The 25,892-nt window shown below is 47.6% G+C and overlaps 1 protein-coding gene across 1 annotated transcript in view; it reads right to left on the reverse strand.

Moving 5' to 3' along the window:
* LOC129016814 (tensin-3-like) overlaps positions 1 to 25,892 on the reverse strand; it is a 153,054-nt gene that overhangs the window by 34,712 nt on the left and 92,450 nt on the right. The window contains exons 5-8 of the mRNA XM_063656953.1: positions 14,328 to 14,380; positions 11,819 to 11,990; positions 9,607 to 9,657; positions 712 to 776 (exon numbers count right to left, since the gene is read on the reverse strand). Coding sequence (XP_063513023.1) covers positions 712 to 776; positions 9,607 to 9,657; positions 11,819 to 11,990; positions 14,328 to 14,380 — 341 coding nt within the window. The remainder of the gene's footprint in view (positions 1 to 711; positions 777 to 9,606; positions 9,658 to 11,818; positions 11,991 to 14,327; positions 14,381 to 25,892) is intronic.

Here is a 25,892-nt window from a genome sequence, read left to right on the forward strand (position 1 = left end):
CAAGGCCAGGAGGATGGGCATAGGGCTGAGGTCCTTGTGGCCCTGCCGTGTTTGTGTCATGTCTGGCTAAGGGGACCCAAGTGGCACCTCCAAAGTCTCCATGATTACAGTTCCATCTTATGGAAACCAGCCCAGACCTGGCTCTCCACTCCTAGGCTGTGGGATCATGAGCAAGCTGCCTGGCTCCTCTGAGCCTCACCTCCCTCATCCATGCAATGGGAATGACACTAACTGCCTCATGGGTTAGTTAGGAGAATTCAGGGAGAAAAGGAAAATATTCAGTATACTTCCCAGAGGCCCAGTGCCTGCAAAAGAGGTGGCTGTCACCATCATTATATACAAGGTATGAGCTGATTTAGTGAGACCACTCTGTTCTTTTCATAATCGTGACTTTTATCTCTGTTATTTTTTATTAGAGAATTCTCTATTAAAGAACAAGGGACAGTGGGGCCACTTATTTTTTTAATGCCTCCATGGAAGTACTTAGAATCAATCATACACAGTCACCCAACCTGGAAAATGCCACTTTCACAAGTGTAAACGCTTAACTGGAAACTGGGTTTCCAGGCACTGACCACCCCAGCACTGGGGGATGGGAAACACAGGTCAGCCAAGCCCTTGGTATCCAGAACAGCTCCTGCGCAGACAGCCTTCAGCCCCATGCAGGCTCAGCTTTTAGCACCTGAAGACAGCGAGCTGACATCATCCTACCTGGCTGAGATGTTGGTGAAATGCATGTAGGATGATATGACCACTCCTATGCATCCTTTCCCGCCCTGCAGGAGACAAAAGATCAGCTGATTTTCTCTGAAATCCCACAGCAGAGATGTAATTAGAACAGGAAAAGACTCACTAGTGGACAAAATAATAGAGAGCCTGCCTTGGAGGTAAGGCCAGCATTACCCACAGCCTTCCTGTCTGGGAAAGTCAGTACCCAGTGCAACTGGAGTCTCTGCAACAGGGAACCGAACCTGCATGCTGGGTGCAAACAGTAAGAGCGGGTGCTAACTGGAGCAGCCGTAGAAGCCCAGGAGGGCAGACCAACACAGCAGCTGCCTGTCATTTTACCCAATTAGGCTGGAAGAAACTGTGCCAGGAGCTGCAGCAATTAGCATGACTTAATTATCCAGGTCAGACAGAAGTGAACGCCTGCCTGCTAACAGGCTGACAACGATCAGGGCTGCAAACACAGCTCAGCATGATGGGACACAGATTCCAGCTCACTGGCAGCACTGCCAGCACCTGAGCTCCACGTACACCCCCGTAGCCCGCCCTCACTACACATAGAGGAACCATTGTCCCAGGCAGAAGTTCTGGAAAAGGACCCACTCAAACCATAACCACAGACACCAACAGCCCAGCCCACAGACCAGCAATACCAGCAGGAGAAGCAGAAAGTATTGGACAGGCCACCCTCACCCAGGGCCATAGAGTGCCACCTTCTAGAACATACTCTTACAACCTACAACAGCAGATTGCAAACCACAGCCCAGGAGCTACTTCTGCCCATTACCTACTTTCCCACAACTTGTGAGCTAAGAGTAGTTTTACATTTTCTAACTATTAAGAAAAAATTTTGAAAAGAGAAGATTCCACGCCATGTGAAAATGTGTTGAAGTTCAGATTTCAGTTGTCCATATACAAAGTTTGACTAGAACATGGCCATTCCCATCTGTTCACCTACATCCAGGGCTGCTTTCACTCTCTCTGCAGGGGTAGGTTTGAGTATTTGCAGCAAGACCACGGGGACTGAAAAGCGTAAAATACAATCTGGCTCTTTTTTTTTTTTTTGGAGACGGAGTCTCACGCTTTGTCGCCCAGGCTGGAGTGCAGTGGCACAATCTCGGCTCACTGTAAGCTCCGCCTCCCAGGTTCACGCCATTCTCCTGCCTCAGCTTCCCAGGTAGCTGAGACTACAGGCGCCCGCCACCACGCCCGGCTAATTTTTTGTGTTTTTAGTAGAGACGGGGTTTCACCATGTTAGCCAGGATGGTCTCGATCTCCTGACCTCGTGATCCACCCGCCTCAGCCTCCCAAAGTGCTGGGATTACAGGCGTGAGCCACCGCGCCCGGCCTAATCTGGCTGTTTTTAAAAATATTTGCCAACCCCTTATCTGGAATCATATAAAGCCAAAAAGGCAGGGCCTCTAATATGTAGCTCCCTAACTTCTTGAGAAGAAACTACTGATCAAATTCAAGTCACAATTCTGATAAGCCCAGTCACACATGAATGTCACCCAGGAGCATCCTCTCTGTCAGTGAAAGTCAAGAGCATGCCTTATAGGTACTCAATGCGGGCACTTGATACACTCTTTGCAGCTGAATCCTGGCACGTGCAAATTATTAACAGTATGGCTACTAGTATGCCTCTTGCATAAAACTGTATTTGACAGCAATTCACCTACAAAGAAACAACACTTCAGCCAAAACAGGCACACATGGCGGTAACATTTACCCCATTACCAATCGCTTTTGTGGCACTATTTATGGATATATAAAGCAAGTATTTTTTTTCTTTTTTTTTTTTTTTTTTGAGACAGAGTTTCGCTTTTGTTGCCCAGGCTGGAGTGCAATGGAACGATCTCGACTCACGGCAACCTCCGCCTCCCAAGTTCAAGTGATTATCCTGCCTCAGCCTCCCAAGTAGCTGGAATTACAGGCATGCATCACCATGCCCGGCTAATTTTTTGTATTTTTAATAGAGACAGGGTTGTTCCATGTTGATCAGGCTGATCTCGAACTCCCGATGTCAGATGATCCCCCCACCTTGGCCTCCCAAAGTGCTGGGATTACAGGCATGAGCCACTGCGCCCGGCCTATAAAGCAAATATTAAAAGATCTGAAGGGACAGATAGAAATACCACAACCGTAGGGGACTTCAGTACCGCATTTTCAACAATGGACAGATCACCTAAACCAATAAGAAAACAGGATACTCAACCTGCACTTTAGACCAAACAGACCTTACAGACATATACAGAACACTGCATCAGAATATGCATTCTTCTGAAGTGCACACAGAAGGTTCTCCAGGATAGATGGCACGTTAGGCCACAAAACAAACCTTAACGAATTTAAGGAGACTGAAATCATATCCAGTATCTTTTCTTTTTTTCTTTTTTTTTTTTTAATGGAGTCTCCCTCTGTCGTCCAGGCTAGAGTGCAGTGGCAAGATCTCAGCTCACTACAACCTCCACTGCCTGGGTTCAAGCGATTCTCGTGCCTCAGCCTCCCGAGTAGCTGGGAATACAGGTGCATGCCACCATGCCCAGCTAATTTTTTTGCATTTTTAGTAGAGACAGGGTTTTACCATGTTGGCCAGGCTGGTCTCGAACTCCTGACCTCAGGTGATCTGCCCGCCTTGGCCTCCCAAAGTGCTGGGATTACAGGCATGAGCCACCGCGCCTGGCCTCAAGTATCATTTCTGACCACAGTGGTATGAAACCAGAAATCAATAACAGGAGGAATCTTGGAAAATTCACAAGTTTATGGAAATTAAACAACATACTCCTAAATAACTACTGGGTCAAAGAAAAAAGTCAGAAGAGAGGTTTAGAAATATCTTGGGAGAAACAAAAATTGAAACACAACACACCAAAACTTATGGGATGCAGCAAAAGCAGTTGTAAGAGGAAAGTTTATGGCAATAAATGCCTATGTTAAAAGAAAAAACTCTCAAATAAAAAAACCTAATGTTAGGCCGGGAGCGGTGGCTCACGCCTGTAATCCCAGCACTTTGGGAGGCCGAGGTGGGTGGATCACGAGGTCAGGAGATCAAGATCATCCTGGCCAACATGGTGAAACCACGTCTCTATTAAAAATACAAAAATTAGCTCATTGTGGTGGCACGTGCCTATAATCCCAGCTACTAGGGAGGCTGAGGTAGGAGAATCACTTGAACCAGGGAGTTGGAGGTTGCAGTGAGCCGAGATCACGCCACTGCACTCCAGCCTGGTGACAGAGTGAGACTCTGTCTCAAAAAACAAAACAAAACAAAAAACCTAATGTTGCACCTGAAGGAACAAAGAACAAACTAAACCCCAAATTAGCAAAGGAAGGAAAAAACAAAGGTTGGAGCAGAAACAAATAAAGGAGAGACTAGAAAAACAATAGAAAAGATCAACAAAACTAAGGGTTGGGTTTCCTGAAGACTAACAAAATTGACAAATCTTTACCTAGACTAACATAAAAAGAGAAAACTCAAAATCAGAAATGAAAGAGCAGTCATCATAACTGATGCCATTTAGACACAAAGAAACACAAAAAACTACAAACAATTACATAGCAATAAATCGGATAACCTGGAACAAACTCATAAATTCCTAGACACATACCACCTACTAAGACTGAATCATGAAGAAACAGAGAATCTGAACAAAACAATAACAAGTAAGGAGATTGAATCAGTAATATAAACTCTCCGACAAAGAAAAGCCCAGGACCTGATCACTTAACTGATGAATTCCATCATCGAAAAAAAGAGAAAACTTTGCTATGGTTTAAATATTAGCCCCTTCCAAAACTCATGTTGAAATTTAATCTCCAATGTGGCAGTATTGAGTGGTGAGGCCTTTAAGAGATGACTGGGTCATGGGGAACCTTGCCTTCATGAATGGGTTAATACATCTGCGGATTAATTAACTAATGGGTTAACGAGTTATCACAGGAGCGGAACTGGTGGCTTTCTAAGAAGAGGAAGAGAGACCTGAGCTAGCACCCTCAGCCCCCTCGCCATGTGATGCCCCGTGCAGCCTCAGGACCTCTGCAGAGTCCCCAAGAGCAAGAAGGCGCTCACCAGACGCAGGCCCTTGAGCTTGGACATCTCAGCTCCTATAAATTTTAATATAAGAAATAAATTCCTTTTCTTTACAAATTACCCAGTTTCACATATTCTGTTATAAGTAACAGAAAACAGACTACTGCAAACTCTGCCAGAAAGCTGAAGAAATGCAAACACTTTCAAACTCATTTTACAAGGCCAGCAGTACCCTGATATGAGGTCTTTCTTAATGCAATAGTAAGTATTTAAGGTTTTGCAGGCTGCAAAGTCTTGTTTCAACCATTCAAACCTACCCCTGCATTGTGGGTGGAAGCAGCCATGGATGTACGTGAACAGATGGAGGTGGCCATGTTCCACTCAAACAACGTATGGAACTGAAGTAGGACATCTTCATGTAATGTTCATGTAAATAAAGCTCTTAGCTCACAGGATGTAGAAAACACAAGAGGGCACGATAGGCTCATGGACTGTTACGTTTTAGTGCAAGCTGCATTCTTTTGGACTTGGAACTGTTCTTAACAAAAATCACAGAATCACTAATTGCACAATTTTCCATGGGTATTCTTCACCATGGACTCAGAAACAAAAGGCATGGTGTGGATGAAATCTCCCAAAAGAACTGCAGGCCATTTCTGGTCAGTCAATAACCAGGATGTGGAGGGGTGAGGAGGAGACTGCACACACCCACACAAACACAAGCCTCTGCATCACACAGCAGAATGGGAAGCATAGCAGGACTGACCCTCACTCTGTTCCCGCCCAGGCTGAGACACGCCCAGCTATGCTAGAAATTCCTGGCACATGTGGAAGGATACGCGCATTCTGCAAAGCAGGCGGATTTCGCCAAATGTCAGCGATTTCACCCCTGCAGTGATGATGATGAACTTCTGTTAACATCGACATCAGCAATTTCAAATTAAAAGAGGGCTTATCTCTCAGGGCACAATTTCTAAGCTTTTCAAAAATGATTTACATGGCACCAGAAGAGGGCAAGCGATTAGCAAATCACTTCTGAGAAGTTTCAACATGTTCCCATGAATTCCACTAACAAGAGCTGTCCAGAAAGCCTAAAGTTGCTTAGCAAAATGATGAATTTTAGAAAGCTCTAGGTGGTCCCCACTAGGACCCATATGTTTTAAATAATCTTATCATTTCTTTCAATTTCATCTAAAAAATTGAAGTGAACAACAACTAAAATGGAATAAATGGCCAAGGATGGCACTTTTCAAGTCCAGCAACTCCAAGAGTCTTCTGACAATGCAGCTGGCAGCAGGTCTGGGTGTGCCCTAGAACCTGCACTTTCCACAGGTGCTGCTGCTGGGCCCAGGCTCACAGGTCAGGAATGCTGCTTAGAACAGCTTGCTACGTGATCCTGGGCAATGATGATCCATCAATATCAGGCTCACTGTGTCAAGATCACCACACCAAGCCTGAAAAGCATAGGTTGTTTTAATTAACAAGAATTACATTGATTTAAAAGTCTGTCTGACTCTCTCTCTCTCTCTCTCTTTTTCTCTCTCTTAGTTTGCACCAAAACACAATTTGGGTGGAGGATCCATAATTTAACATAATACTTGAAAAGATCAGGTCATCATAGACAATTTGGTGGTCCTAATGGGTGTGCCTGTCCATTTGGGGGGAAAATATGATCAAGTTAGATGTGAGGAAAGAGACAATACCAGAGAGAAGCAAATAACATCTGTGTGTCCCTGATGGAAGTTTTCTGCACATCGAATGGTCATCAAATGCCTTACAGCTGTAAACAGCATCCACAGGCCGGCCTACCTAGTGCCTTTGCGGGAAAGATATACTGAGAGTCTAACATAACTCAAATGGAAGCTTCTTTCAAACTAAATTCCATAATACAATGGATTTCTGTGCAGTTTTTTAGTGTGAAAGAGTCCGGAAGAAAAAAAAAACACTTCTATCTTGAACCGTCAACACTTCCTAGATACTTTGATGGTCCTAAGAATGCTTTGTCAAACACACAAACCAGGGAGCTGCCCATTAATGAACAGCGACCCCAGCCCCCTGGCTACATCCTTTCCCAAAGGATTCCTCCCTGACTCAAGGTGTGACTGGGATAAGAGCTTTTCTCTAATAGTAAGTTTCTGGCAGGAGGGTTAAGCTTCACACGCTTACCCCTCAGTGAGTTTGCTTTCAGTCCAACCCCTTTCAACACCAATCACATTTGAGGAGCAGTGCAAAGCAGCTGAGAAAACTGGGAATTAAGAGGAAAGATCCCAGGAGGTAGGAGGAGGAAGCATGGAAGGAACCCGATGCAGCCAGGAGGAGGAGTGCCCACCAGCTATGCACCTGGGCTGCCGGCATCCACCAAGCCTGCTGGGGCTGACACACAGACAGTCCCAGCCACTCTGTGAAGATGCACAGGCCACATCTGCACTGCAATGGCTCCACGTGGAAAGGACGACATGTTTACTGCAATGGCATCATGCCATCATCTAGTCTATCAACTGATTACCATAACTCAAGACGGCATGGAAAGCATAGCTGTTTTGAAAAGGAGGGCTTTCCATGAAAAATAAAATTTAATAAAAACGAAACGATTTGCTCTCATAACTGTGGTCAATTTGGGGTCAATAGTTTCAAATGTCCAGCTACACATTCAGGGACCACAATCCTATAAATTCTAAGGCCAAACTTGGGGAGGTGTGATAACTCTTTGTTTCCTTCTTTAAGAGCAAGTAGGAAAACCTAAAGACAAACCCATAAGGAGCGCATCACACCAGCTCAAAGCGGAAATGTGCTCATATGCAGCAGTTGTCTCCATCTCAACTCCAAAGGCTAAAGCCTAGCCAGACCCCCAAATGTGAGAGGGGGTGCGCTCACCCTGCAGTGAATGACGACCACATGCTGGGGGTTGCTGTTCAGCCAGGACTCCTGTGCCTTGCATATGGTACACATCTTATCCAGGGGCAGTGCGTGGAGCTCCGGCCAGCCCACATCCATGATGTGCAACAAGAGAGGGGAGCTCCCTCAGTTTCCATTTCCTGAAACCTTCTGAGGCCATCTCACAATGACTTCTTTCATCATCGATACATTTCATTTGGGAGTAAAGAACATGCTGGGTGACCCTTTCCTAAAACTCAGTGAGCACGAGGACCAACTTCCTTCACTGGGAAGAAAAAATAAAGCATTATACTGCCCACGTGATGCCTCTTCCTCTAGGGGCTCATCTGCTCTTCTGCAGCTGGGGTGACAATTCTAGAAAGGTCTTTGAGTTGCCGATGGTGCAGGTTGTGTGAAGAGGGCTGCAGTCCAGTGAGATCTCAAACAGCAGTCCTAGGCCCAAGCTGCTGCCAAAATCTCCCGACTCGGGTTAAAATCCCAGTTTGGAGAGTGCAGCCAGCCATCTCCCACACTGTGCAGACAACACCTCAGAGACAATCTCCTGGAAAGGCAGGACTTAAGGAGGAAGCACCTTCAAAACCCTGATTAAGTTTGGTGCTTGGACAAAGAAAATCACCACCATGTGCTAAAGACACAGTGACTCGGTACAGAACTGCAGCTCTGAGCATCCTGAGGCACACAGAAGTCCACAGTGGCCTGTGGCCACATGGGGGTGTTGCTTTTCCTTTGATTTCCTTTTGTCAGTAGGGTGAGGACAAGGGGCTCTATCTTATGATGAAAGTCGTAGAAATAGTGTAAGATTGTTGGAAATTTCAGAAAACTGCCAGGAAGTAGGAAAAGTCACTACCGCTGCCACCACTCAAAGATAACCACTGCAATGTTTTCATGAATCCCTTAGTCTCTTTTCCATATACATTTAGCATAATTGAGATACCATTATACATAAATTCTATACTCTACTATTGATAACTAGTATTAAAATAGGCAACTTATCATGTTTCCGCTCTGTTACTCTAATGGCTGCAAAATATTTCAACATATAGAATATACATACATATATTACCACAACTTATGTTGACTGAGTCTTAAAATTATCCCAAGCTTTGCTATTGAAAATGATCATGAAGGGTGAGGGGCAAGGGGAATGAGAGCATTAGGACAAATACCTAATGCGTGAGGAGCTTAAAACCTAGATGACAGGTTGATAGGTGCAGCAAATCACCATGACACATGTATATCTATATAACAAACCTGCACGTTCTGCACCTGTATCCCAGAACTTAAAGTAAAATTTGAAAAAATTTTAACAATTTTTTAAAAAATGAAAATTATCATGAAAGGAGTGGATTACTATGACCATAAAGAGATACTAGGAGAAGAGAGCCCCATGCTGATGGAAATGTTTTGTCTCTTGTTTGTGGTGGCTTAACAAATCTATACACATGATGCAGTTTAGATTTGTTCTATACATATATTTGTTATAGATTTGTTCCATGCATATATATATGCAGTATATATGAAAGATCCCAGGAGGCGGGAGGAGGAAGCATCACGTGTATAGATTTGTTCTATACATATATATGTAGTATTTATCATCTATACACACGATGCCGAGAAACACACATGTACGCAAAACCAGGGAAATGTGAGTGAGGTCCGTGGACTATACCAATGCCAACTTCCTGACCTAGATATTTTACTATTAGTGTTGTAAGAGTCTCCCACTGGAAAGACTGGGTGAGAAGTACAGGAGATCTCTGTACTATTTTCACAACTTCCTATGAATCTCTATTTCAAACTGAAAAAAAAAGTAATTAAAACAATTGATATGAACAATTCCTAATACTCCTTATCAAGTCACATTCCACAAAGACTAGTAGCAAATTATTTTTGCACAAAATAAGCATTGTTTACATTTTTCAAAAATGCAGAATATAAAGGGATGAACTCCATACCTTTGGGTTAAGCTTTGTAAGGTCATATCTCTTTTCTGAAAGATTCAATACCTATAAAAGAGAGAAAAAATGCCTTGCGTAAAATAGATTTTAATATTTTAAAAAATTAATACTTTAATTTTTATTTAATTTTAATTAATACTAATTTTTTAAAAAAATATCTAAAATCTTCACACTCACAAATTGGGGGATAAAAAGCTTTTAGACAAATCCTTGACATCAGAGATGAAAGGAGAAAACACACTGCATTTTTACATGATGTTTCCCTTCCAGGTACTGAGGATCAGAAAAGATTGAAAAATATAGACGTGTGTGGTCACAGAATACAAAACAAATAAAATAAATAAGATAAGGATGGCATACAGAACCCTTACACATAAAGTCTATATTCTACTTCGTTAACTAGTATTAAACCAGGCAATTTACCGTGTTACTATTTTTTTTTTAATTCTCATGGCTACAAAATATCCCAACATACAGGATATATATATGTACACATATATATACACACACACACACATAAAAAAATATATAATATAAAATATATATACATATATATATAAAATAAATTCCATGGTCTTGCTCCTGACAACACAAACTGACCCAATAGAGAGGTGGCACATGGTGGGGAAGGCAGTCCCTCCTCTATGGCCTGGTGGCCCCAGGCCTGGAAAGGGCTGAGTTCATGCCCAGCCAAGAGCCACGGCCTAAGTTCACTGAAAAAATCACAGCCATTTGTGGAACCTTGCTAAATACTCCAGTAGTTCAAAATGAAAAAAATAATAACAATAATGTTCCAGCAACAAGGAGCCTTAAAAATTAACTAAACGTCCCTCTCACTTCAGAGTCAGAGATGTGAGGAAAGTGAAGGGTGGGGGCTTGTCCTGGTCACCCAGCAAGCCCTGTTTATGACAAGGGGGGGGCGCTGCTTTGAGACCCACAGTTCATTTCTTAACCCTGCACAAGAAAAAGATCCCTGCCATAGCCATTTTGCAGGGAGAGCTCTGGCCCTGACAAGGCCTCACAGACAGGTGCTGGCCAGGGCTCCAGGCCCTCTGCATGGTCTCTTTGGGGAAGGTGGACTGGGGAAGAGGGGAAGGATGGCCAGAGAGGAGACTCGGGATGTGCTGACCAGCCTGGGAGTGGCTTCCAAAGGAAGGAGCCATGGTCCTGCAGAGCACACTGCCTCAGTGATGAAGGAGGAAGCCCTGGGGAGGAGAGGGCCCCTGGTGAGAGGCACCACCATCAGATGGGGCTTGGCCACCACTTCCTGTCCACTGCCAGGTCACAGACAAGATGGGCTTCAAGACGGAAAGAGGCAGGAGCCTGAGTGAATCAAGGATTGGGGAGGGGTCAGGACACAGGAAGCACCCGGGCCAGGGCTGCTCTGGCATCAGACAGAGGCCACATCCTACTCTGCCACTTGGGTCCACCTCTCCCAGCCACTGGTGCCCCAGTCATTGGAGCAGACCAACAAGGAAGACAATGACCACCTTGTAGGCTTGCGGGGCAGATTAGCTTTACCACAGATAAGGAGGCCTCCTTACTAGAGATAAGAAGGCAGGTAGAGAGAGGGTGCCAGGGAGCTGTCATTCAATCCCATTAGTGACTGTTGACAGCAGAAGGAAGTCAGCCTCCACCTGGGCTACCAACCATGGGAACAGAAAACAAGGGGCCAGTCAGAGGGTGAGAGATGGTGAGAAGCTGTTCTGTATTATTTATTCCTCAGATGTGGCTCCACCATCAACTCGACACGTGTGTTTTGAAAATCAAGCTGTCTCCTTGTCTCCAGGGCAGCCCCTGGTTTCTTGGGTGCCCACCTAATTTGTCTTCCTAATTTCTGGCTCAGGAGGAGAGTCACAAGTTTTTCTTTTGATACCAGGGATGCAGCATGGGAGTGCAGGGGTGGCTGGCCGGGGACATGTCCCAAGGCACTGGGGAGCCAGCCTCACTGATGAGTGCAGGACGAGGCAACAGCCATCCCTGTGGTCAGCAGTCGTGTGTCCCTGAAAGCTACCTACAGAGACACATAAGGCTCCTCCCCAGGCGTGGCAGCAGAGAGACACAGGACGAGGAAGACATGGACAGCTGTGTGAGCCCAGGCCCTTGAGCTTCTCCCTCATGTGTAAACCAGTGTTCTGTGAGTGCCCATCCCTACACAGTGCCTGTTGCAGAGCCTGCCCAAAGGCTCCCGGAGCTGCCCACCTCTCACCAGGTAGTTGTCCCCATGCTTGGACTTGAGCATGCGCGTGACCTCCTGCAGGTTGTGCAGGTAGGATTCCTCGGAGCAGCCGGCGGGGAAGGACACGGCGATGATGCGCTCCGTGATGTAAGTGAGGTCCAGCCCATGGCCCTCCTCCATGGTGGGACTCAGGATGACGAGCCTGCGAGAGAGCAGTGGGCAGATCAGAAGCAGGGTAAGGAGACAACAGACATCCCCTAGGAAAAAGGTGAAGACGACGGACACTCATCCCCTGGGTGTTCACACCAGCACCTGGGCGGCCAGCTACGGGAATTTACAGTGTGCACAGCCTCTGCGCTGTGTTCCCATAACGGTGGGCAGTGTGGGGAGGGGCACAAGATTGAATTTTCCTAGCAGGGCATGACAGGGTACCGCAAGCTGCAGCCAGGGAACGCACAAAGAGAAAGCAACCCAGAGCAGTGACACATGGGCTCAGATGCAAAAGCACGAAGGCGGGAAGGACTTTTTGTGGTTTCACTGGGAGCAGGAACAGGGTTCCAGGTGGGACTCCTGGAGAGGGAGCCTCAACCCTGCTCCGAGGTATCAAGGTCGGCACGAGGGGACACCGGGAGGGGGCCGGGAGGAAGAGGAGATGGTGTGAGCAGAAGCCAAACATCAGCAAGCAGCTCCTCGTGTCCGTATGTGGCATCCTGGGGCAGGTGCGGCCAAGGATGAGGCTGGTGAGGTGGCCAGCTATGGTCGTGGAGGACCCTGCAGGCCCAAGAAGGAGGCAGGACCTCACGTGGAGAGGGGACCAGCTGGGGCATAATCAAAGCGGCCTTTCATCTACTGAGCAGCAACTCAGCAGACTCCTATCAGAAGGCTAAGAGCTCCATGGGGCCCCGCTGGGACGCCACCCAGCTAACCACAGGCCAGGTGGATGCAGAGTAGAATGTGGGGCTGGCCACCCAGCCAGGGGCCCAGGTGGCCAGGGCAGGTCCCCAAGTGTGAGATGAAGACTGTGGAGGAGGGAAGAGGGAAGAGGGTAGAAATGGTCATGTCATGGCCAGCAGCCTGAGGACGTGGGCAGGACTGGCAGTGTGGGAGCCAGGCACCCAATGTGACTGGAGACAAGGGCCTCCCACAGACCACAGATTCTCCACCAGCCCTGTGGTTCCCAGGGAGGCCTGAGCCCCTCCCAGGAGGGCTCCTAACATTAGGGCTGAGGGTGGTATCCAGGAGGAGGTGGAAAAGGTTCCAGGGAGAGGGGATGAGGTCAAACCCAATCGGTGCCCCCATGAGGTAAAGCCAGAGGCATGGGTCCACAGGACGTGTCCTTAAGTCCCTCCAAAGTGCTGCCACCAGCTTTGGAGTTTTCATTTTTACTACTCCTATGTGTTCCTCTCTTTCTTTTAATTTTAGAAAAATTCAAAACCATATAAAATGGTTTTACAAACCTCCATGTACCCACATCACCTAACTTCAAAATTACCGACACACAGCTAACCTTTGTCCATCAATACCCCCAGCAATCTCCTCCACCACTTTGATTGCTTTAAAGCAATCCCAGATACTATGTAATTTCATTTATAAATCTTGCAGTATTGATTTCTAAAAGATAAGGGCACTTTTTGATTAAAATGTCTACAATGCCATTATCACACCTTGAAAAGAAATAATAACATCAAACATCCAATACCATACATTTATTTTTATTTTTATTTATTTTTACTTTTTCGAGACAGAGTCTCACTCTGTCGCCAGGCTGGAATGCAGTGGCACAATCTCGGCTTGCTGCAATCTCTGCCTCCCGGGTTAAAGGGATTCTCCTGCCTCAGCCTCCCGAATAGCTGGGATTACAGGCATGCACTACCACACCCGGCTAATTTTGTATTTTTAGTAGAGATGGGTTTTCACTATGTTGGCCAGGATGGTCTCGATCTCTTGACCTTATGGTCTCCTCACCTCAGCCTCCCAAAGTGCTGGGATTACAAGCGTGAGCTACTGCGCCCGGCCCATACATTTATTTTTTAAGGTTGATTTGTTCAAATCAGCATCCAAACAATTCCCAAGGATTTTGTTTTCTCTACCTTATTTATCAGACATGGATTTAATTCCAAGTCAAATTGAACACTGTTAGAACAGAAATGAAGCGCTTCCTACGGTCATGAGGATCCACAGTGAGTGCCTCTCCAGAAAATGCTGGCTCAGGGCCCCCATCATCTGCTCTAAAGGGGCTCTTGCCAGCACACCCTGGAGTCTCCCCCAAAAGTGACACTTGCACAATCAGGCCTCAGCAGTGCAATTATTTATTCAAAGACAATCACAGGTGTTTCTACCAGCTGGGCTTCTGACCCTGACACAGCATTTAGAAACGGATAGAAAACGTGGCCTGTATCACCTTTGATTGGCAATGTTTACAACCAAAACAGAAATTATGATTTCTACAGAATAAAATGATGCCGTGCCCAAGTTTCCTCTGTGGAGAGCTGACCTACAGCCAGAGACAGAGGAATGCATGACCCACACAGACACTCACCACAGAGGTTTATCATGGCAGAGAGAACTGGACAGTGTGGAACTCCCTGGAGCCTGCAAATAACAAAACAAGGGTCATTTTGAAGTTTCCTTTCCTGCCAGTCTACATGACACAGACACCACTGAGAGGGAACAATGACAGCTGTCCCATAGTTTAATTATAAACTGCAAGTCAATCATAACTGCTAGCTCACCTTATCACCTCAGAAGGGTCTACACCATGTTGTGTGCTTCAGCTCACCAGAGGACGCAATGCCACTAACCAGCATCAGGACGGGCTTCCACAGGAGCCAGTGAGGCCACCCTCCAGTCAGGGCAAGGTAGGCATCACTTGGCGTGCAAACAGTGCCCTGCCATCCAACACGGGAGGTGCCAGATGACACCAGCACTATGACTATCATGGCTGCTATTATTTACTTGAAAGAACCAATTAATGAGTGACTTTCAGGAATTGTCAATCATACCTACTCTTTTTTAAAGAGCCTATTCAACAGAGAGAAAAGACTAGGGTTATAATTACTTTACAGTTATATAACCCTTCCTTGTGCATAAGGGTTGTTATATACTATGGTGACAGAGATCTACTATTTCAGGAAAAATGCCCAGCAACTGTATGAGTAAGAAGGCTCTCCAATATTTCAGAAGTGAGGAAATTGGGGCTCAAAGAGGGAAGCGATCTTGTCAGATGGCAGAGGTGAATGGGGAAACCCAGACACCCCCTACAGGGCTCCCTCGAAGTCTCTTTCTGGCCCAAGCCAGGTAATGCTGCACACATGAGCCCAGAGACCCCCGAGTTGGGGGGACACAGAGCCTCCAGCACTCCTCCTGCTCCCCGATCAAAGCAGGCCCACAGACACCACCATCAGAGGTATCAACACCCCCGATCACACCTGGGATCCCACTCAGGCAGGTGCAGCTCACCTGGACTCCTTTGGCAAGAAATGAACAGAAAACAAATTCTATGTATATTTCGGAGACCAACAATACAGATGTTTTCCTGAAATCATAGCAATGCAAAGCCTAGTACCAATTCCAAAACAGCAGAGATCATCGTCTCAGCCTCCCAAGACAGGGGCAGGATCTAGGGGTGTGCTCTTGAGTTCTACACCAAGGTGCTGGTGAGCTCAGCCCTGGGTCCACCTCCTCATTGCTTTCCCTGGGCAAGCCCCTTGGTCACTCCACTTCTTTGTCTCCTGCCTTTTGAAGTGAGAATAGTAACAGACAGGGCCAGTCTCATGGAGCTGTCCAGGGATTCACTGAGGTAATTCTGTCAATGGCTTGGAACCCAGCCTGGCACCGCATGGCCACTGCCCGTGCTGGGCAGACCTGGTCAAGTGAAGTCCCGTGGTCTCCAGACCCCGCCCACCCCGACTTCTGAGGTGCACCCCCTGCTCATCCCCTGTGCCCACAAAGCTGCAGGAGGCTCTAAACATGTTCCTCTGATCTTCTCAAAGCCCTAACCCAAAGCCTTTCACAGCTCAGACTAGACAGCTACAAAACAGGAGACTACTCTTTTGCCTAGTAGAGCAGCAAAAATAAAAATCTTGAAAACATTTTTTAAAGTTTTGGTGAAATATAAACAGATGCAAGATTTCAGAGGACAACTTGTCAGTGTGTATAAAAAGTATTTAGAATACGGCCGGGCACAGTGGCTCACACCTGTAATCCCAGCACTTTGAGAGGCCGAGGTGGGCAGATCACTTGAAGCCAGGAGTTCAAGACCACCCTGGCCAACATGGTGAAACGACGTCTCTACTAAAAATACAAAAATTAGCCTGTGTGGTGGCGCACACCTGTAATCCCAGCTACTCAGGAGGCTGAGGCACAAGAATCACTTGAACCTGGGAGGAGGAGGTTGCAGTGAGCCGAGATCGTGCCACCGCACTCTAGCCTGGGCAACAGAGCAAGACCCTGTCCCAAACAAATAAACAACAAAAAAAAAGTATTTAGAATGCAATCCCAGAAGCAAACTGAATGCACTAAAATGAAGTCTCCGAAAAGTAAGGAAATGATACATCAAAAACCCGTTTAGGTTAATTCATACAACCTGTACATGTAAGACTCAAATTCAAGCAGCTCAGATGCAATCCTAATAGAACCAATCCCATCAAAGGGAAATTCAGCTTAACCAGGGTCCCATTTACTTCAAAAAAGTGTTCAATAAGCCAACATCTCAGGGGAGAACAGCAAGGAGTTTGACCGACCATGGTCCTGGGTCTTATATGAACCCACCAGGATCTGACTATATGTGTCCCACATCTTGACCAGACCACACATCCAAAATACAGTGACTCCCATTGCAATGCCATGCTGGAGTACACTGGCCCAGTTCCTACAAGTGGGCTGTCGCTTCAGACCCTATGTCACGCTTATCATTTGACCGTGAAAGCCTGGCATGCAACTTAACATACAAACAGCATTATATAACTCATTGGGCAAAGCTATTTAACTTTCACATGGCACATCATTCCAAGATGACAACCACACAAATACGTGACTGCTCACTGCCGGCACCAACGTGATGGGGTAGGAGTGTCACTGTCCCTCAGGCAGGGCCCTGACAGCAGGAGGGAAGGAGGGAAGGGTCCCAGAAGGCATGAGGACTCTGCTGTCCCTGACGGGACCCAGGGCCCATTTCCTCAGCTGCAGAGTGAGAAGGGCAGGTCAGACAGACCCACGGGATCTTCTCAATCCAATAATCTCTGAATCCAATTCAGCATTATACGCCTTGATACAGTAACTCCAATGTTCAAACCCGAAACCATACAAATTGCAACCACTGCCAAAAAAAGAAACAAAAAAAACCTTTTAAATCAATAGTTACATAATTTCTAAGGTCAAGGCCAATGGAGGAAACTGTAATCTGTGCTATCACCACAGGGAGGCCCCAGCACCTGAGCTGGTGAAAAGTCAGAAAAAGTGTTGAATTGCACAAAGTTGCTTCCATGAAGTGTTCAGAAATGCAGGGTTCCTGTGAAGTGTCCCAGCATTGCCCAGAGACACTCCTTCCTTAACCTCTGTATTGGGAAGAGGGGTAGGAAGGAGGAACTCAGCCCATCCCCCAACATGCCCAATTTTCTATGTAAGTCTACATCCACTTAAAATCGAGGCGAGACCCAGCACATCTCAGGGCCACCCTCCAAGAACACAGAGAGTTCAACACCCACTCGAATCCCCAGCCCCAGACCCGCATCTGTCCACCTCATGCCTCCAGATGTGCAAACCCAGGCCTGGCCACCTCCAAGGCATGTGGTGCTCAGCAGCTTCCATAGCACAACCCTGAAGAGCATTGCACGGAGCCCAGCAGAAACCCCAGTAAGCAGACATCACCATCCCTATGTTACATGTTACAGGATGGTAACATACGGATGGTGATGAGGAAACGAGGATTTGGTGGGCGGGCGTGTTGGAATCCCACAGTTAAGCTGCAGTAGCACCTTCTGATGCCGAAACTCTGTTCTCCTTCCATCTCCTGGCTTTTGGGTGGTCCACACCCTCTCCTGCACAGGCTGCCCCTGAATCACATGAACATCAGTGAGGATAAAAGACTCTTGCTTGGGGGAGCTGTTCTAGCCCTGTGCCAAAAAGGGGAGAGAAACTATGGCCCTTCCGTCACTTCCAAGTCAGCATCTGAGATCTGATGTGCACTAAAATCCCCCTGAATCATTCAGGGGTTAAATCTGGAATCAAGTAGAGGACATGCCTATGACAGGTCCCCCTGACACACTGGGGTAGAACCCCCTCAGCTGCTTTGACTTGGACTAAAATGAGAACCAAGCCCCATACTGAACTGGAACTACTGCCAAGAGTTTCCAAAATACTGTGCTTGTCAAGAGGAGACTCAGGGATATGATGTCCCTTTGAGTCTTTATTTGAAAGTAAACAATATACCTACACTTGGGTTGCACAAATCTAAACCCTGTGTGTGCACAATAATGCATTTCATGACTGTAGGATGACTGAGAAACTAACTTGCTATAGGTTTATTAAACCTGGCTCCTGAGAAACCCGAAATCCTAACCTCATACAAGGTTTAAAAAACTCTCTCTACTTGTAGGCACCAGTCCTGCAAATCTGTGTTGCAAACTCACTATCTCTAGGTGCTTTTTTTGTTTGTTTGTTTGTTTGTTTGTTTTTTTTGAGACAGAGTCTTACTGTCGCCCAGGCTGGAGTGCAGCGGCATGATCTCAGCTCACTGCAAGCTCCACCTCCCAGGTTCCTGCCATTCTCCTGCCTCAGCCTCCCAAGTAGCTGGGACTACAGGTGCCTGCTACCACGCCCAGCTAATTTTTTTGTATTTTTAGTAGAGACGGGGTTCCACTCTCTAGGTGTTTTGAAAAGAGAGCTGCCCGCTCACGTCCTCAGAAGCCTTCCCAAGCTGTGGTTTCCTTCTGGACCCTAGCACCAATGGCGATCAAATCCAAGCCCTTCGTGATTAGAGTTCCCATTAGATAGAAACACAAGTTGCTTCTTTTTTTCTCTTGTTTTCCAGGGTGAAAAAACCCAGACAGCAAAGCCTCCCACCCAGCCTCTGCCCAGCCCATGCCTCCCTCACCTGTGTCCCTGTTGGCATGCTCTTACCACAGCCTTCAACACCCAAATAAGAGAAAGGGAAAAGGGGGGCCCAGGTAGAATCTGTGGTTAAGGTTAAACCTGCAGAAGGTAAGCCTGCAAAGACCGCCCTGTTCCAGGCTGCTTTTTTTTTTTTTCTTTTTTTTTTTGAGTCAAGCTCTCACTGTCGCCCAGGCTGGAGTGCAGTGGCGTGATCACGGCTGACTGCAGCCTCTCAGTGACTTCTTGGGCTCAAGTGATCATCCCACCTCATCCTCCCAAGAAGCTGGAACTACATGCATGTATCACCAAATACGGCTAATTTTTGTATTTTTTTTGTAGAGATGGGAGTCTCGCCATGTTGTCCAGGTTGCTCTGACGCTCAAGCAATCCACTGGCCTCAGTCTCCCAGAGTGCTGGGATCACAGGCGTGAGCTTCCGTGCCCGGCCAGACTGCTCTTTAGAAGCATTTTCCTTCTACAGGTCCTGGAGCTCATCCTGGCCATGTGAAAAACTGGCCCCATGGACTCAATGAGGTCACTAAACTCCCTTTCTCTTCTGGTAAAATGACAGCTGTGGATCAAACACTTGGAGGTCATCCCAGCCCTGGACTCCCTGAGTCAGTGAGTGAAAAGGGAGGAGAGGCATTCCTCAGATAAAGAATTAGATGCACTGCCTGGAGGGTCATTCTGGTTCCACATATGTTTGTTTGTTTGTTTTGAGATGGAGTCTCGCTCTGTTGCCCAGGACAGAGCACTTCCTAGTGTGTCACACGCAGTGGGTGAGAGCAGACTAAGCGGCAGGAAGGCAAAAACACCTCTTTTGGGAGAAAGCAGCCTAGCCTCATGGCAAAGCACACAGGCTCCACATCAGGCAGTCTGGGTCCAAGTTAAGGGTCCACCGCTTGGCACCTGCAGCCTTAGGAAAGGTCCTCCACTCGCCTCAGCCTCATCTCCCTCCTCTTGCCAGGACTGTGTGCTCATGTCCCGATCTCACCTTGGAGTTAGCAATCCACGCATGGCACACTAGGGCAAACCTGCTTTTCACAGTGGCCCTATGGCACATGGTCCTGCAGTGACCCTACAGTTCTCGGTCCCAATGTGCCCTCCTGCAGGGCGCCATCCTGCAGTGCGCTATCCTAGCACACCCTAGGCTTCACCCTAAAGACCCTACCCTAAAGCCTCATCTCATCCCACAGCGCCCCACCCCACCACGTGCCATTTGCCAAGACCAGCGGACAACTCTAGAACATGTGGTGATGCTCGCTCTAGTATCTCTATGAGAACCATGCTTTCCACTGTGAACTGTGGCTTCTTGCTCAGGAGGACAGGCCTGATCAGAAGGAAGACCTGAGCTTCAAAGAGTCTTTCTGCACATCTGGGAGCAGACCGAGGGAAGAGCCAAGCAAATCCACCTAACGAAGGCAGAGAAGACAGCAGGAGGCCGGGGGCCCTGGCGGAAGGAGGCGAGGCCGTGGACTGCTGGGACTGAAAAGGCCACTGGAGATTCCCCAAGGCCACTGCCAAAGCACATTTCCAGAGCAGCCAACCCTGGAGCTGCTCCCTTGGCTGTCACATCAACACCATGGCCACCACCCGGGCAGGAGTAAGCACACTCACCAGAAAGCCAGCAGCCTCCTCTGCACTCACCCATGTGGGGCATGCAGAGGGGGAGCACAGGGAGGAGGGAAGAGTGAAAGACACAGGCCCCATTCCCTCTGCAACAAAGCTTCCTTGAAGTCCACGACGTCCCAGGGAGACATGGGATCCTCCCCAGGCGGGATGGGATTCCAGTTGGTTTGATGTTTGTCTCCACAGGTGAGGATCTGGGAGCCCCCACCTGACAGGAAGGTTAATTTCGAGACAAGCTTGTAATCAATGAGAGCCCAACTCTGGTGGGGATTTGATTTTTTTTTTTTTTTTTTTTGAGACAGAGTCTCACTCTGCCACCCAGGCTGGAATGGAGTGGCACAATCTCAGCTCACTGCAACCTCCACCTCCTGGGTTCAAGCGATTGTCCTGCTTCAGCCTCCCTAGTAGCTAGGATTATAAGCACCCACCATCACACCTGGATAAATTTTGTATTTTTAGTAGAGACAGGGTTTCACCATGTTGGCCAGGCTGCTCTCGAAGTCCTGACCTCAGGCAATCCACCCACCTCGGCTTCCAATGCTGGGATTACAGGCGTGAGCCACCGTACCCAGCCAGAATTTGGTTCTTTTTTAACCTGTGTCCTTCGACTGCTTGTTTGAACAAATCAAAAGTTTCCAAAACCTCACAGTATAGTAATGAAATCTGGCATCAGACAGACCTGGGTGTGAGTCCCACACCACCTGCCAGCTACAGAATCTTGGGCCAGGGCACTCATGAGCCTCAGTGACCCCATCTGTGGAGCGGGATAATGATGTCTGCCTTGTCAGGCTGTTCATAGAATAAAGACAAAAAAGTCCAATGCCTGCCTGAGACTAACAAGCTAGCCTTGCTCACTGCAGATTGTCCCTGAGCCTTGCACTGTATGTTGCCGATGCATCCAGTTAAACTGTACAGAATCTCCATTGCCCAGGGAAGTCACTGCTCGACGTTCAGCACTGTGCACCTGGCATGGGTGCGTATCCTGCAGGTGGAAGGCAGTCCGAAGAGTAGAGCTCAGCTGCAGCAAACCAAGCCTGTGTCATGCAATTAATGCTAGTGTGGCATTTCAAATGGAGTATCCTTCACTGACGTCCCATTGCCATGGGGTGAAAGGCAGGTGCTCAGCCTGGTCCTCAGAGCCCTGGGTGAGCCAGCCCCTGCCTCCTCGTGTGCCTCCCTCACTCCCTGTCCCTACCTTACCCGCTCTGCTTCCTCCTGCCCCAGGTTCTTTGCACATACCACACACAGTTTAGAATGCTCCTCATCATGTATCCCAGTTTTACCTGGTTAACTCCTGTGATTTCTCAAAGCACTTGGCTCAGATGGCAACTTCCAGCAAAGCATAATCTGATCTCCCTACCCGACCTGAGTCGGGATGCCATTAATATATTCTTTCTACTTTGGTCTCCTTTTTGTTTTGTTTTTTTTTTTGTTTGTTTTTTTGTTTGTTTGTTTGAGACAGGGTCTCACTCTGTTGCCCAGGCTGGAGTGCAGTGGGGTGATCTTGGCTCACTGCAACCTCCATCTGCCGGGTTCAAGTGATTCTCCTGCCTCAGCCTCCAGTAGTTGGGATTACAGGTGCCTGCCACCACACCTGGCTAATTTTTGTATTTTTAGTAGAGATGGGGTTTCACCATGCTGGCCAGGCTGGTCTTGAACTCCTGACCTCAGGTGATCTGCCCTCCTCGGCCTCCCAAAATGTTGGGATTACAGGCGTGAGCCACCACGTCCAGCCCTGGTCTACTTTATTGTGTCGACCACAACTACAAGAAAACAACTAACTGTGAATTGTCGTCTGAGCTCTACAGCCCCCTCCCATGCAGATCCAGCAGAGGCACTGGCAGTCTAGCTCCCAGAGGTATCTCTAGCCTCTCGGGTGGCACTCTGCACGCAATAGCCACCCAGCACAGCAGTCTGTAGAATGAAGAAAGGAAGAAATGAACCACTAATCCCAAAGTGGCTGTGGAGTCATCTGGCCATCTGAAGAGGCATGAGGATGCTGTTGTTAGATTTCAATAACAGACAGCTAGTTAGCTTTAGTTTTGGGTTAACAAAAATAAATGTACCCACTGACTTTAACAGGCTTATCTAAAAGAAGAGTAGGATGAAAAGCAGTGACATCTGCTCCCTCCCAAGGTTATAACATGGAATAACTGGGGCCTATTTAGGAAGACAGTGCCCACAGAATAGCAATGTGGTTAAGTATCAGCTTGACAGCTGGGTAAAAGCTAATATTGTGACTTGGATACACATGACTATAAACTACGGATTTTTCTCACCCACTGAGCTGAGCTCAGTATCCTGTGCCTACTCAAGTACTGAAAATGGTAATACATATTTTTTAAGTGCTTTCTCATGTAATTCCCCAAGACTACCCTTTAAGAAGCAGTCCCCTTAGCATCTCTGCCTCCCTAAGACCCAAGACCCTGGAGTGGAGGTGACCATCCCTCTTCCCAGGGGGGCTCTGACCACTGGCAGAAAGCAGGTCTCCACTATCTGCCAGGCCTCTAGCTACAGCCCAGGCTGGCCAAAGAAGCAGTGACTAGCACTGGCCCTCGCTCCTGCTTACCCACGGGCCAATATGGGTGCAGGGCAGTGCCAGGATCCTTGAGCCAGGGTCGGTTAAACATGGCACCCCGTTCCCTGCCTCTCCTTGTCCTCACTGGCTTTTGGTGAAGAGGAAAGAAAAGAAGCCCTTGGCAGGGCATGGTGGCTCACACCTGTAATCCCAGCACTTTGAGAGGCCAAGGCAGGGGATCACAAGGTCAGGAGTTCAAGACCAGCCTGGCCAACGTGGTGAAACCCAGTCTCTACTAAAAATACAAAAAATTAGCCAGGCGTGGTGGTATGTGGCTGTAGTCCCAGTTACTCCGGAGGCTAAGGCAGGAAAATCGCTCAAACCCAGGAGGTGGAGATTGCAGTGAGCCGAGATGGTGCCACTGAACTCCAGCTTGGGCAACAGAGCGAGACTCCATCTCCAACAAATAAATAAATCAAAAGAAACAAAAGCAACGGACAAATCCGCAAGGAAGCAGGACTATGAAGGGCATGGTGACGAGAGACACAGATCACAGCTGCCGGGCTATGTGTGAGGTGGGGACAATTAAACAGGTTGGGCTGAGACACCTCTGCACATTCTGTTTTTGTTTCACCAAGCAAATGGAGAATAAATACATGTAAAATCTTTTTCAAAGGCAACAACCTGAACAACATTCAGTTGGCAAATTTCAAGGCATTTATTTGTTCATCCTTCATTGATTCCTCCACCATCCAGCACATACGATTTGGGGGTTTAGCGCACACTCTTTGGAATACTAATGCCTGGGTAGGCAGCCAGCTCTACTGCTCGAGTAAGCCATCTGATCTTGGGAATTTACTTGCCCTCTGTGTGACTCAGTTTCCTCATCTGGAAAAGGGAGACAGAAACAGCATTCTTGGAAGGATTAAATAAGGAAACATAAACATAGGGCTTAGAACAGTGCCTGGCCAGTAATAAGTGCCAAAGAAATATTAGCTACTTATTCCATTATCTTATTTCTGTGTCTGGCCTGTGTGAGGCCCTGGAAATGCACTTTATCCACAAGTGCATTGTGGGATCCCCCTTAGATCACAAAACTAACTGTGACCACAATGCCCATTTAACAGTAGGAGAAACAACGCTCAGAGAGGGTAAGTGATTTTCCCAAAGCCACAGGGTTAATAAGACATTTTTTCCCTTCCAGAACAAGAATACCAGGAACCAATTAATTATCAGGATTGCCCAACTTGATTTTCTGCTTAATGCTTTTAAACATAAGCAGCAATCATTAAGAACTGCCAGAGAAAGTACACCCCATGGAGGGTGGGAAACTAAAATAAAGTAATCTTGTCATTTTACCTTCACATTCAACTATGAGAAACAACAGACTAAGATTGTATCTCTATTTATTTGTAACCAAATAGTCACAGGATCCTGCCTCCCTGGCCAGGAGCTCAGGCTGGTTTGGAACCATATGGAAAGAGGCATCTCAGGAAGACTGGCAGCAGGGAGAGGTAAGCAACGCTCGGGGAGGACACAGAGATGTCAGCATTTCCAAAGAAGTCGGAAGCTCCCCTTTGCTCTTCTCACAGATAAGTTTCCCAAGAAGGGGCAGATGGGGCGGACAGTTCTTAGGACACAAGATCCCACCGAACATCTGCAGCATTGAAGTGAAAGGGGAAAAATGACTTGGAAATGCCCCTTCACTGCAAAGCAGCCAGTACCGGAGGCCACAGAGGAGGGTGGCCAGGGACAGACAAAGTGCCCAGTGCCAGCCCAGCCAAGAGGCGGCACCTGGGGAGTTGGGAACTTACTGTGCTGGGCCTGGGCAGGGACCACCGGCCAGGGCTGCTTTTCCCTTCCAGAAACAGCTCCTCCTACGTTTCGCTCCTTCCCCTGCTTTAGTCAAGCACACCCCTCTTCATGTTAATGTCTCGGCAGCTCTGGGCATAAAGGAGGCAGCTGGAATAGCCCACCAGGTGGGAGAGCCTGGTGAGTGTGGGAATCCCCAGGACCACAGCCAGGAGCAGCTGGCAGGTGTGCCCAGCCCCACGGTGAGCATGCAGGCACGGAGCTCACAGGACAATGTCCGCCCGGGGCTGAGGGCCAGCCTGCCAAGGGCCTGAGGGACAGGAACAAGAACAGCACTCTCCGGGAGAACCCTCTGACCAGGAATCTGAGTGGCTGTGCCTTCCTGGGGACTAGCCACTAGGGAGAACCGCCTCTCAAAAGTTCCCCCAGGAAAAACAAAACCTACTTCGAGTTGCTGAGAGGGCAGGTTACTCACCTCTGTATCCCAGGTAACAGATGCCTGATGCCCACTGGCCTTCCTCCCTCCCTCTTTCCTTCCTCTCCCCCAACCCCATTCTCTCCTTTACCACTTCCTTCCTTAGTTTGTTTTTGCTCCACTTCATTCCAAATAGAATTTGAGATGACTCATCGAATGAATTGAACATAATTAAATAGTTTTTAAAATAAAAACCAAACCAATAAACAAGCACAAAAACAGGGTTAAAGACAGAGTGGCCGGGCCAGAGAGAAGGAAAGGTATGCAGCGAAACCTCAATTATGGGAATGAGGCACCAGACAGGTTCTGAGTTACAAAACGGGAGATGGAGGCTGGATACACGGCAGATCTTGGTGACATAGAGTCCCAGACCTGCCTGAGGAGGGCTTATTACCTCACTTAGCACTCAGAGCTAAGAGGAAGGGTGGCCAGCCCAGGCCACGTCGTGTCCTCAGCTGTTAGACTCACCCAGGCAGCTGTTTAAACTGATCTCACTGATCTCATGACTACATGGTCAGTCACGTCCCTTTAACTGAGGGAGATTTGTGTGTGCTTTTTTGTAACATCTTACATGCACTT

Source organism: Pongo pygmaeus, chromosome 19, assembly GCF_028885625.2.
Source record: "Pongo pygmaeus isolate AG05252 chromosome 19, NHGRI_mPonPyg2-v2.0_pri, whole genome shotgun sequence".
Classification (NCBI taxonomy): domain Eukaryota; kingdom Metazoa; phylum Chordata; class Mammalia; order Primates; family Hominidae; genus Pongo; species Pongo pygmaeus.